Consider the following 14316-nt stretch of genomic DNA (forward strand, 5'->3'; position numbering starts at 1 on the left):
CTAGTTACACTGGACAGTGAAGTAAAATAATGATTTTGGCATAATAAATATAGTCACATCGAGCAAAGAGTAGACTATCTTCGAACCATGGAGTAGGCTGTACAGTTACACTGTGTGCTCACTCGGGTGCTTGAAATAAAATGTAGGATTATTGTGTAAAACCATTTTCCATTTACATTAGTGAGATGTTTTGAGGAGTTGTGCTTTTGGGGTTTCGATTTGGGTTGTTTGTTTATTTAAATGTTACATTAATGTAGCCCATGGAGCAGCGTAGCTAAGGGGAGTGGGCCTTGACATTGCCAGTAGACAGGCAGCTAGTGTCAGTGGTTGGGGGGTTGGATTAAGGATATGGAATGGGGAGGAGTTATTAAGGGAGTATAAGTAGCGGCCATTTTAAGTCTAACGGCACTTTTAATCCAAAGTTACACTTACCTGTTTGTTGTCCCACCCTCCCTTTGCTTTAAGGTGTTTCCCGTTTGGTCACGGCGGCGGGGGATGGAGAGTAAAGTTGGGGGGAGAAAAGAGTGAGATGGGGGAAAGTTTGGAGTTCAGGGCTAATAGGTAGGCCTTTGGACTGGTTTGGTAGGTTCGAGCTCATAGGTAGCTCCGAACCAGGGTGTGTAGGGGTGTCTCGGTATGCCCCTACACTGGTGGTGCCCTTTGGTGGCAATGGATGGTGCCCTTGGTGGCAATGGATGGTGCCCTTGGTGGCAATGGATGGTGCCCTTCGGTGGCAATGGTCATGTTTCAATGTTAAGCTTATATGTTACAATGTTGGGGTATTATGTTACGTTGGGGTGGGTCATTGTCAAGGGGTTAAATTGTAAACTAATGTGGTAAACTGTGCAGGCCAGCGTGGGCCTGATGTGGACAATGACCTTTATAATTTATGTTAATAATAAATAAAAGCTGTGATATATTTTTGCCAAAACCCCGGATATCAGTTTCATTTATTGTAATAAGTATTTGGTGGGGGGTTTTGGTGCATATGCCGACAAGGCGAATGTGCACATGTCAAGAATATTCAAAAAAAAAATCAGGATTCTGGACACATCTTCATAGAATATTTCCAATATCCCCAGCGGAGGCTGTTTTAAGACATGTTTAAGTGTTTGGTTTGACAGATTAGAGATGAAAGCAATCTGCTGGTTCTGATCTTGTGGGATAACGTCCAGCTGGTGACTGGATTTGAGGTCAAATAACAATTGGTTGAGATATGGGTTTCCTGTTCAGTATGCATCTCATTACAATGGCCAATAACATACATATTCTTTAAGGAATTTACTTGACTTTGACGAATATCCAAGTGGGTCTAGAAAATAAACCTTATATCAGTGAATAAAGGATGAAGTTCTGCCGCCATTTTCCTGTCCTGGTTTATAATTGTATATATACAATATAATACAATATAATATTGTTCGCTCCATTGATGGTGTTCGATGTGGAGTTTCTGTGTTGGAGAGGAGTCAGTGGGCTTTCTTTTTATTAAAGAACAGAGGAACTGGATTAGGGTTTATAGGGAAGGTCATTTGGACGCTCAGCCAGGATTTATCCCAATTTGTGAATTAAATGTGTAGCAGCTTAGTGTCTGTGCGGTGTTTGGACTTTTATGACGTATTTTCTCAGCAAAGTATTGAAATTAGGACATTTATCAGCTGCCTTCAGACTGCGTCATTGGGGGCAGAGTTGGGGATTTCAGTTCCCCAGTTTTTTTATTCCCAATTTGGGAAAATCCTTTGTCCAACTGTGCTAACAGCCAGCAGGTGAAATTTAAAGAATAAAGAGCTATTGCTGGGTCAGAACAATAGGGAAACACAGCCTCATCAGTAAGAATGTAGGAAGAAAACCGACAATTATTACCATTCTACACATGTCCATAGCAGAGCCACTATGTTGCTTGGTTTTCTCTCCACAGGTGGTGGCGGTGGGTGGAATGATATCACGGAGCTGCCGTGGGCTGGGCGATCACTGTTAGAAGGAGGCACAGGGGGTCAGTCATGTTACCAAGCCCTGGCCAAACTCCAGTGGGAAACGTCCGGTGGATTTGGTGGAGGTGGAGGAGCCTGCACGTCTGGTGGGGGCGGAGGGGGATATCAAGGTAAAAGCCATACACTCAAAAACACACTGTTTAATAATAATAATAGTCTTGTACATGTTTAATAAACTGCCACGATGCCGGGTTTAATGCATACAGGTCATTTCTTCTGCCCACCGACCTCCTGGAGTCCTCCATAGCTGTACTGCATGCACACCTATTATAAAGACTCGATAAATCCCACGTCTGAGAGAGCTGATTAAATACTCAGTATCTTTGTTTTCTCCGATAGGTGGGTTTTCCTCCCAATTTGATGACATCTATGCAGATGGGGAGAATGGAGTATCATTTTTTCACCAGTCTGGAGAAATGTTCATCAACCCCTTGGCCGGTGAGCTTACTATCCTTACTAGGAAAACAGAACCAGTTCAAATGTTCTAAAAACATTGTAAAGCTTCTATTTACCATTTAAATTGGTCGCTTTCATTATGTTTTCTTTCCTCCTGTTCTTATTGATGATATGTAGCATCCTGTCTGTCTTTCCACAGCCGTGGAGAGTGATGGTGAATTACGAATCGAGCTCTATTTAAACTGTAGCCACTGTGACCACGGGAGCTGCATGAGACACCCAATCGATAAGAAAGCCGTGTGCATCTGTCACTTTGGGACAGTCCTGGCCCAGGATAACACTACGTGTATCGGTATGGGACCTGGAATGAATGAATACTGGAGTAAAGTGTAAATATGAGTTCATATGGAGTGTTCAGAATCATATCTGGACCGCATGGGAATCAGCCACATTGATCTGATTTACTCAAAGATACCAGCATTCATTAACCTGGACCTGTATCCACCTATCCTGAAGGAGGAAATAAGCTTATATTAGCAAGGTATCAAGGGACACTCCAGGCTCCCACACACGTTAGATGCACTGTGTAGGTTAGGTTACAGTTAGTTATACTGGGTGGGTTTATATTATTAAAGGGACACTCCAGGCTCTCACACACGTTAGATGCACTGTGTAGGTTAGGTTACAGTTAGTTATACTGGGTGGGTTTATATTATTAAAGGGACACTCCAGGCTCTCACACACGTTAGATGCACTGTGTAGGTTAGGTTACAGTTAGTTATACTGGGTGGGTTTATATTATTAAAGGGACACTCCAGGCTCCCACACACGTTAGATGCACTGTGTAGGTTAGGTTACAGTTAGTTATACTGGGTGGGTTTATATTATTAAAGGGACACTCCAGGCTCCCACACACGTTAGGTGCACTGTGTAGGTTAGGTTACAGTTAGTTATACTGGGTGGGTTTATATTATTAAAGGAACACTCCAGGCTCCCACACACGTTAGATGCACTGTGTAGGTTAGGTTACAGTTATACTGGGTGGGTTTATATTATTAAAGGGACACTCCAGGCTCCCACACACGTTAGATGCACTGTGTAGGTTAGGTTACAGTTAGTTATACTGGGTGGGTTTATATTATTAAAGAGACACTCCAGGCTCCCACACACGTTAGGTGCACTGTGTAGGTTAGGTTACAGTTAGTTATACTCGGTGGGTTTATATTATTAAAGGGACACTCCAGGCTCCCACACACGTTAGATGCACTGTGTAGGTTAGGTTACAGTTAGTTATACTGGGTGGGTTTATATTATTAAAGGGACACTCCAGGCTCCCACACACGCTAGATGCACTGTGTAGGTTAGGTTACAGTTATACTGGGTGGGTTTATATTATTAAAGGGACACTCCAGGCTCCCACACACGTTAGATGCACTGTGTAGGTTAGGTTACAGTTAGTTATACTGGGTGGGTTTATATTATTAAAGAGACACTCCAGGCTCCCACACACGTTAGAGGCACTGTGTAGGTTAGGTTACAGTTAGTTATACTGGGTGGGTTTATATTATTAAAGGGACACTCCAGGCTCCCACACACGTTAGATGCACTGTGTAGGTTAGGTTACAGTTAGTTATACTGGGTGGGTTTATATTATTAAAGGGACACTCCAGGCTCCCACACACGTTAGATGCACTGTGTAGGTTAGGTTACAGTTAGTTATACTGGGTGGGTTTATATTATTAAGAAATTGGGAGTTACAAGGTGTCCAGATATAATATTCGCTCTGTAGGGGTATTTGCTGGAGAAGGTTTGTGATTAAATTAAAGGTTCACCCTGTAGGTAAAATACATCATTTCTGAGTTTAAAGAATCCTGAATTTCTGTTATGTAAACGTAAATGTAGTTTTGGAAATATGCGACCTTGCTTGACCCAGGTTCTAGATATCTTTAAAGTTTGCCAAGTATCTCTGTTGCTTTTTATGTTTATAACTGTAACCATCTGAATTATCTGGAGTGTTTAAAGTCCTTTCAGATGGTATGTTCCTTCCTCAAGCAGTGCTTTCCAATATACCAGTTGTGCGTAACTCCTCCGTCATAACCCAAAACAGAGTTCCCCAACTCCAAGGCTCCCAGTGACTGTAACAGGGCTTTTGATACGTTAAATACAGTGTGTGAAGATACTGACTTTATTTCGTAGTATATTGTGCTAGAGTTGGAAAAAAGCTGCTCGTCTGACAAGCTGCATATTAAGCACAGGTACAGGTAGAGTACAAGCGGCAAGATTAGCACAGGTAAAGCAGGGGGCCCACAAGGTAGATTCCCCGATGTTTTAAAACTACAAATACTTTGATGCTCTGCACACCTTTGGAATTACAAAGCATCAAGGAAGCTGTACAGGTAAACGATGAGCTGAATGTGTAGCACAGGGACAGGTAAAGGATAGGCTGAATGTTTAGCACAGGAACAGGTAAAGGATAGGCTGAATGTTTAACACAGGGACAGGTAAAGGATAGGCTGAATGTTTAACACAGGGACAGGTAAAGGATAGGCTGAATGTGTAGCACAGGGACAGGTAAAGGATAGGCTGAATGTTTAGCACAGGGACAGGTAAAGGATAGGCTGAATGTTTAGCACAGGGACAGGTAAAGGATAGGCTGAATGTTTAGCACAGGGACAGGTAAAGGATAGGCTGAATGTTTAGCACAGGGACAGGTAAAGGATAGGCTGAATGTTTAGCACAGGGACAGGTAAAGGATAGGCTGAATGTGTAGCACAGGGACAGGTAAAGGATAGGCTGAATGTGTAGCACAGGGACAGGTAAAGGATAGGCTGAATGTTTAGCACAGGAACAGGTAAAGGATAGGCTGAATGTTTAACACAGGGACAGGTAAAGGATAGGCTGAATGTTTAACACAGGGACAGGTAAAGGATAGGCTGAATGTTTAACACAGGGGCAGGTAAAGGATAGGCTGAATGTGTAGCACAGGGACAGGTAAAGGATAGGCTGAATGTTTAGCACAGGGACAGGTAAAGGATAGGCTGAATGTTTAGCACAGGGACAGGTAAAGGATAGGCTGAATGTTTAGCACAGGGACAGGTAAAGGATAGGCTGAATGTTTAGCACAGGGACAGGTAAAGGATAGGCTGAATGTGTAGCACAGGGACAGGTAAAGGATAGGCTGAATGTGTAGCACAGGGACAGGTAAAGGATAGGCTGAATGTTTAGCACAGGGACAGGTAAAGGATAGGCTGAATGTTTAGCACAGGGACAGGTAAAGGATAGGCTGAATGTTTAACACAGGGACAGGTAAAGGATAGGCTGAATGTGTAGCACAGGGACAGGTAAAGGATAGGCTGAATGTGTAGCACAGGGACAGGTAAAGGATAGGCTGAATGTTTAGCACAGGGACAGGTAAAGGATAGGCTGAATGTTTAGCACAGGGACAGGTAAAGGATAGGCTGAATGTGTAGCACAGGGACAGGTAAAGGATAGGCTGAATGTTTAGCACAGGTACAGGTAAAGGATAGGCTGAATGTGTAGCACAGGTACAGGTAAAGGATAGGCTGAATGTTTAGCACAGGGACAGGTAAAGGATAGGCTGAATGTTTAGCACAGGGACAGGTAAAGGATAGGCTGAATGTGTAGCACAGGGACAGGTAAAGGATAGGCTGAATGTTTAGCACAGGGACAGGTAAAGGATAGGCTGAATGTTTAGCACAGGGACAGGTAAAGGATAGGCTGAATGTGTAGCACAGGGACAGGTAAAGGATAGGCTGAATGTTTAGCACAGGGACAGGTAAAGGATAGGCTGAATGTTTAGCACAGGGACAGGTAAAGGATAGGCTGAATGTTTAGCACAGGGACAGGTAAAGGATAGGCTGAATGTTTAGCACAGGGACAGGTAAAGGATAGGCTGAATGTTTAGCACAGGGACAGGTAAAGGATAGGCTGAATGTTTAGCACAGGAACAGGTAAAGGATAGGCTGCATGTTTAGCACAGGGACAGGTAAAGAATAGGCTGAATGTTTAACACAGGAACAGGTAAAGGATAGGCTGAATGTTTAGCACAGGGACAGGTAAAGGATAGGCTGAATGTGTAGCACAGGGACAGGTAAAGGATAGGCTGGATGTTTAGCACAGGGACAGGTAAAGGATAGGCTGAATGTTTAGCACAGGGACAGGTAAAGGATAGGCTGAATGTTTAGCACAGGGACAGGTAAAGGATAGGCTGAATGTTTAGCACAGGGACAGGTAAAGGATAGGCTGAATGTTTAGCACAGGGACAGGTAAAGGATAGGCTGAATGTTTAACACAGGGACAGGTAAAGGATAGGCTGAATGTGTAGCACAGGGACAGGTAAAGGATAGGCTGAATGTGTAGCACAGGGACAGGTAAAGGATAGGCTGAATGTGTAGCACAGGTACAGGTAAAGGATAGGCTGAATGTGTAGCACAGGGACAGGTAAAGGATAGGCTGAATGTTTAGCACAGGGACAGGTAAAGGATAGGCTGAATGTTTAACACAGGGACAGGTAAAGGATAGGCTGAATGTGTAGCACAGGGACAGGTAAAGGATAGGCTGAATGTTTAGCACAGGGACAGGTAAAGGATAGGCTGAATGTTTAGCACAGGGACAGGTAAAGGATAGGCTGAATGTTTAGCACAGGGACAGGTAAAGGATAGGCTGAATGTGTAGCACAGGGACAGGTAAAGGATAGGCTGAATGTTTAGCACAGGGACAGGTAAAGGATAGGCTGAATGTTTAGCACAGGGACAGGTAAAGGATAGGCTGAATGTTTAGCACAGGGACAGGTAAAGGATAGGCTGAATGTGTAGCACAGGGACAGGTAAAGGATAGGCTGAATGTTTAGCACAGGGACAGGTAAAGGATAGGCTGAATGTTTAGCACAGGGACAGGTAAAGGATAGGCTGAATGTTTAACACAGGGACAGGTAAAGGATAGGCTGAATGTTTAGCACAGGGACAGGTAAAGGATAGGCTGAATGTTTAGCACAGGGACAGGTAAAGGATAGGCTGAATGTTTAGCACAGGGGCAGGTAAAGGATAGGCTGAATGTTTAGCACAGGGACAGGTAAAGGATAGGCTGAATGTTTAACACAGGGACAGGTAAAGGATAGGCTGAATGTTTAGCACAGGGACAGGTAAAGGATAGGCTGAATGTTTAGCACAGGGGCAGGTAAAGGATAGGCTGAATGTTTAGCACAGGGACAGGTAAAGGATAGGCTGAATGTGTAGCACAGGGACAGGTAAAGGATAGGCTGAATGTGTAGCACAGGGACAGGTAAAGGATAGGCTGAATGTTTAGCACAGGGACAGGTAAAGGATAGGCTGAATGTGTAACACAGGGACAGGTAAAGGATAGGCTGAATGTGTAGCACAGGTACAGGTAAAGGATAGGCTGAATGTTTAGCACAGGGACAGGTAAAGGATAGGCTGAATGTTTAACACAGGGACAGGTAAAGGATAGGCTGAATGTTTAGCACAGGGGCAGGTAAAGGATAGGCTGAATGTTTAGCACAGGGGCAGGTAAAGGATAGGCTGAATGTGTAGCACAGGGACAGGTAAAGGATAGGCTGAATGTTTAGCACAGGGACAGGTAAAGGATAGGCTGAATGTTTAGCACAGGGACAGGTAAAGGATAGGCTGAATGTGTAGCACAGGGACAGGTAAAGGATAGGCTGAATGTTTAGCACAGGGACAGGTAAAGGATAGGCTGAATGTTTAACACAGGGACAGGTAAAGGATAGGCTGAATGTTTAGCACAGGGGCAGGTAAAGGATAGGCTGAATGTTTAGCACAGGGGCAGGTAAAGGATAGGCTGAATGTGTAGCACAGGGACAGGTAAAGGATAGGCTGAATGTTTAGCACAGGGACAGGTAAAGGATAGGCTGAATGTTTAGCACAGGGACAGGTAAAGGATAGGCTGAATGTGTAGCACAGGGACAGGTAAAGGATAGGCTGAATGTTTAGCACAGGGACAGGTAAAGGATAGGCTGAATGTTTAACACAGGGACAGGTAAAGGATAGGCTGAATGTTTAGCACAGGGACAGGTAAAGGATAGGCTGAATGTTTAGCACAGGTATGAATAGCATAGTTTAATTTGTGATTATTTTACTGTAAGATGCCCCAATATGGTTTTTGTAATAGAAGGATTAAGTCATTAATTCATCTCACGAAACATTAAGATTTTTTTTCTCTCCCTTTTAGCTCCTAATTGGCTTGTTGCAGACAGACCCCTCCCACTGCGTCTTATTTTAGCTGTTATCGCCACGGTGGTTCTTGGCCTAATATTTGCCTGTGGAAGTCTGTCATTTGGTAAGTTTCCTTATAATTTTTCATTTCCGAGATTTATAAACTCTCACCTAATACCGTTCACTGTCCCCACAGCCTGAATTAGTTTGTGCTCTAACCGTGAGCACTATGGCGCTATGTTTAAAACCACAAGCCCGAACGTGTGGACAGTCCTGCGTAGCCTACAATGTGTTAATGCGGAGCTCCCGCTGTGAGAATGAAATTAGCTTTCTGTAAAACATATGAGCAATGAACTCAATACAGATCTTGTAAGAAGACATTGTCTGCTCCACGCACTATACCCCAACTCAGGCAGGGGAACTCGGGGAACGAAAATTGCTGAAAGATCTTTAACATATTGATTTTCTGTTATACGCGGTGTGCAGGTTTCAGCACATAAACCCCTTTCTACTCCTTTCATGTCTGAACTGAAACTGACTTCTACCAGAAGACCGAACATATCACCCCTAGGTCATAATCAATATGAAGATAAATATCGTTCATATATAGCGCAGAACACGCACGTCTTCCAGAATCAATGCAAGATGTGCGTGAGATTTAATTATGGTATCCACTGCTGTACTATACGTGGCCAGGAACATAACCTTTTACATCCCGTGTTTCTCCTGCAGATACGAAGGGAATGCAATGGGGGGCTATGTATGAAAAGTGCCGCATTCACCTTTAAAGAATAAAAAAAATGTTTGAAATCGCGAACTTTATTTATTTTCTTCACATGAATATTAATCATTTGTCTTATTTGTGGTTCAATGAATGGTAAGATTATCAGGGAAAAGGAAGTAAAACAAATCTGGATAAAAGTGTCAGAAAACGGATTTATTATTTATTATGGCTCACTACAGAAAAGATGGGATCCCCAATGTATAAAGGTGGGAGTAATGGTTTTATACGTGAAAGTCACCTGCACGTGCGATGACATGTGAGACCCCCAAGTATCGAGGAGATCCTTTATTTCTTATAATACAGAATAATCCGTGCTTCGGAAACCTGCGCCTTTAATGTCCGTAATGGTTTCATTCCGCTGTGATATTTATAATGTATTCATATCTCCGTCAGTTTATCACCGGAAGAAGAAGCAGCTGGAAGGGGCCCGCGTGCGTTTACAGAGTACGGAGTATAAACTGAGCAAAATTCGAAGTTCCATCATCATGACCGATTATAATCCCAACTACTGCTTTGCGGGGAAAGGAGCTGGCTTGAGCGAACTAAAGGAAGTCCCACGTAAAAACATCACTTTGCTCAGGTACCATTTCCGCCATTTTATCTTTATAGGACAGAGATAGGAGAGTATTCACTAAAACTGGAATAAGGCGAATAGCACACAAACTATGGCAGGGGATTCAGGCAAGCGACTAGCACGTTGTAAAAATGGAACAATTACCGTGAAAACCAAGAGAAGCGGCTGGGACAGTGTCCGCTGTTAAGGCACACACACTTTATAAAAAATTAGTTGATCAAATTCAATCTATGCATTGTGCCAGCAGAATGGCTACAAAATACACAGATTTTAAAGGAACACATCTGTATTCCTAATACTACAGCCCTGACACCCCTTGTCGATTAAGTTCCACCTCCCCCCACCACCCTGTGTAAAATTATAAATACATTAAAAAAAAAAAAACAATACCTCACCTTTTCTCTGGTGCAGAAGTCCCCTGGCACTGCCACAGTCTCCTCTTCGAATTGCTTCCTCCTGAAGTTTTTAACCCCTTAAGGACCAAACTTCTGGAATAAAAGGGAATCATGACATGTCACACATGTCATGTGTCCTTAAGGGGTTAAAGGGACACTATAGTCACCAGAACAACTACAGCTTATTGAATTTGTTCTGGTGAGTAGAATCATTACCTTCAGGCTTTTTACTGTAAACACTGTCTTTTCAGAGAAAATGCAGTGTTTACATTACAGCCTAGTGATACCTCCACTGGCCACTCCTCAGATGGCTGTTAGAGATCCTTCCTGGGTCATGGCTGCCTAAAATGCATCCAAACATTCAGTGTCTCCTCCCTCTGCATGCAGACACTGAACTTGCTTTGTAGAGACACATTGATTCAATGTTATCTCTGAGGAGATGCTGATTGGCCGTGGCTGTGTTTGACTTGTTCTTGCTCTGCCCCTGATCTGCCTCCTTGACAGTCTCAGCCAATCCTATAGGGAAGCATTGTGATTGGCTTTGATCAACTTTTCTGATGATGTAAGCCAAGCAGGCAGATTAGGGGCAGAGGCAGCTGCTGCAGACTTGAATACAAGTAAGATTTTACTTTATTTAGGGAGACAAGAGGGGGCCAAGGGGGCTAGATGGTAGTTTTAAAGTGCCTACAGTGTTCCTTTAGTAAAGAAAAAAAAAAAAAACATTTCTAGTTTCTCCCTCACCTGTGGTCTGTTCACAGGCCGTGTTGCATCTCAAGGTCAGGTTCACCACAGACTTTCATAGCAGCTGGTCATGTTTGGGAATTCTGTCGTTTGTGAATGTTTCATTGCTGTCAAGGTGGTATTGGTCAAGATTTTACCCACCTATCTGTGGGTCACTTTGTAACCTTCCCAAACAATTCATCAAACAAGCAAACAAAAAAGAATTAAGAAATGTAGCACTGGAACCCCATAACTGTGTGTTCCTGTATATCAGGCATAGGCAACCTACGGCACTCCAGATGTTTTGGACTACACCTCCCAACATGCTTTGCCAGCATTATGGGTGTAAGAGCATTATGGGGGATGTAGTCCACAACATCTGGAGTGCCGAAGGTGGCCTATCCCTGACGTATATTATTCCATTCTTTTATGTAGTTAATGTTTCTCTTTCTTTGGGAATGGGATAATACTTCCCCCATGTGGATGTGATCTCAGGTCTGTGAGGACATTTGATTACCTCCGGTAGCATATGCATTAGACCCGAAGAGTCTCCACAGAGGGCAATTGATGAAGAATAGATGATTACTACCATTTATGGCTGATAATTGGCTTTTGCCATAGGGTTGAAGCTCAAGTGATTGGATATTCTGGACTCCTGGTGGGATGGTGACGACTGGCATATTGAGGGTCAGAAACTGATTTACTGAGGGAATTACACATGAATAAAGAGGGCGAAATGAATAAAAGATTTTATTAGAATGACTCCAAAATATGAGATCTGTTGCACAATTCATAAATAACATGTTAAACTTGCCAGCCAATTTGTTTTTTGTTTTTATTTATAATTTCACTTTTACGAGTGAGTGTTATTTATAACCGTCCAGGATTCTGTGTGTTTTTAATGGTTTAGTTTATTTATTCTCTTCCCTTACTTTCAATGATCACAACCTGTCCTAACCTCCAGCTCTCTCTTTCTCGACCCCTTTCTAGAGCGCTTGGTCACGGTGCGTTTGGAGAAGTATATGAAGGCTTGGTGGTGGGGATTTCTGGGGATCCCAATCCGTTACAAGTTGCGATCAAGGTCAGTACCCATTGCATGTTCTGTGTGGATCAGCAAGTCGTCGACGCCAGAGGAATCTTAACTGCTCAGTAGGTAAATGCGTATCCTCCTCCATTTCTCTGGTGACAAACCATTATATGGGGACGTCATTAAACATCTGGTTCAATTATAATGCTAAGTGAGACAATTTGATTATTTATGGGGTGCACAACCCCAACTCTGCACCATGGTTAATTCTTTAAAGAAATCGTATAGATTTGCCATGTTTGCAGATCGCTGCTCTGACCATGCGCACAGCCACTGCTGTCTTATCAGACTGATTAGTTCCATCACTGGTGTAATAAACCAAACTCTCTAATAGGAATTATTTATCATTTTGTAACTATTTCTTCTTGCGAAGATATTATGGTTCTCAAAGAGCTGATGTGGCAAGTGCTAGTAATAAGCCAGCAATTTAAGATATTCTAATTCGTATTTTGTAATTTGAATAAAACGTTCACCTTAATAAAATTTACCTTTTGAACTCTGAGTGCGTGATACGGTCACCGTGTATTGATTGTTTAACCGGGGATTGTGCTGTTGACAAGTGGAGGGCATGGCTGTAGATTAGCCATAACCTTCTCGCTGCCGTCAGCAATGACTGGGTGAGAACATTAAATAGATCCTAACACAGGTCAACGCGATACAGCTGTGTAAATACGACCAAGCAAACTCCTTGTATCCATCCGACCAAGTCCAGAGTTACACAAACCTCGTGGGCCCTAGACATTCTTAGGGATCAAACCTGCGTTCTTTTCGGAGTGTTTTTATAATATAATGAATATTGACGTCTGTAAAATGTGCAGGTGAACATAATGTACACATTACGCTGGCAAAACATTAAGAGAATATATTCTCAGTCATTTGGGCACCCTGCAGGAGGAACTCGATAAATGCAAGCAGAGAAATTGCCACGAATGACTAGCCTGCAGCCACGTTACTCCATGTCTGAATGGGAAAACGCCAGGAAAACCATTGCGACAGCCATGTTTGTGTTATGTGCATTATAGCGCAACGTTGCTATATTTAAAGTGACAGGTACAGATTTTATTCAGCAGAGTATTTTTAGTCCGTTTATCAGCTTGCTTCTCTCTTTGTTCATTTGTCCATCAGACTTTGCCCGAAATCTGCTCAGAACAGGACGAGATGGACTTCCTAATGGAAGCGCTAATAATCAGGTAATTCACTGCTGTGAAAGGGACACTCGTCATGGGCTGCGATTTAACTAGATCTCTATGGCATGATAACAGGCCACGTAAACCCAACCCTTAGAAATAAAGGAAACCAGTGAGACGCCTGTAAATGAGCAGTTACACGTAGGATTGCAAATCAAGGTACTTTATTCCATGCCAATTATTACGGTTTATAATTTGTCAATATACATGAAATATTCTAAAACGGCAGGAGAAGTGTCAAACCGGATATGTGTTAATACTTTAACATCTTAATACCAGCCTCACTGTAAATAGTGCACTGTGTGGAATGTATTACTAAGACAGAATACCGGGAGTATACCACCACACCCAGAACATTTACAGTTTGAAATAATTCATAAAATCCAACTTTACTGAAAAGCAGAACACCAACATTCATTTTTTTTTTTCTTCTCAGTAAATTTAGCCACCAGAATATCGTGCGATGCATTGGGGTAAGCCTTCAGACTCTCCCACGATTTATTTTACTTGAGCTGATGTCCGGCGGAGACATGAAAAGTTTCTTAAGACAGAATCGGCCATTGGTGGTAAGTAATGATAGTGTAACGTTTATTCTGTGCTGGGAGTTATAGAATGACATGATCCGGCCAGCTGGTATCTCGTCTAACTCTGTAGCAGGTTTAATATAAAAGCTTTTGTTCTGTTCACAGACTAAGCCTTCCTCTTTAACCATGCTCGACCTGCTGAACATGGCCCGGGATATAGCGTGCGGCTGTAAATATCTAGAGGACAACCAGTTCATCCACAGGTAGGCTCTGTGTCTTCCATCATATGATGTGCCATGCCCAGCAAGTAAGACCATGCCAGCTGTCAAATTCCAAACTTTAAAGGGTTACTCCAACCAGTTAGTAAAACACTGGATTAGGTTAGAGTAACCCTTTGTATACTGCCATCCTCTCAAACATTAAAATAAAGCTTTACCAGCTCCAAGTCT

The 14316-nt window shown here is 42.8% G+C and overlaps 1 protein-coding gene across 1 annotated transcript in view; it reads left to right on the plus strand.

Annotated features, from left to right (window-relative positions):
* The window catches only part of LTK (leukocyte receptor tyrosine kinase), an 86921-nt gene that overhangs the window by 57447 nt on the left and 15158 nt on the right, over positions 1-14316 (plus strand). Inside the window, exons 16-24 of the mRNA XM_063439422.1 lie at positions 1916-2098; positions 2328-2426; positions 2584-2736; positions 8613-8720; positions 9774-9960; positions 12060-12150; positions 13282-13346; positions 13780-13909; positions 14033-14130. Coding sequence (XP_063295492.1) covers positions 1916-2098; positions 2328-2426; positions 2584-2736; positions 8613-8720; positions 9774-9960; positions 12060-12150; positions 13282-13346; positions 13780-13909; positions 14033-14130 — 1114 coding nt within the window. The remainder of the gene's footprint in view (positions 1-1915; positions 2099-2327; positions 2427-2583; positions 2737-8612; positions 8721-9773; positions 9961-12059; positions 12151-13281; positions 13347-13779; positions 13910-14032; positions 14131-14316) is intronic.

The sequence above is a fragment of the Pelobates fuscus genome, chromosome 13 (genome assembly GCF_036172605.1).
Source record: "Pelobates fuscus isolate aPelFus1 chromosome 13, aPelFus1.pri, whole genome shotgun sequence".
NCBI classification, from domain to species: domain Eukaryota; kingdom Metazoa; phylum Chordata; class Amphibia; order Anura; family Pelobatidae; genus Pelobates; species Pelobates fuscus.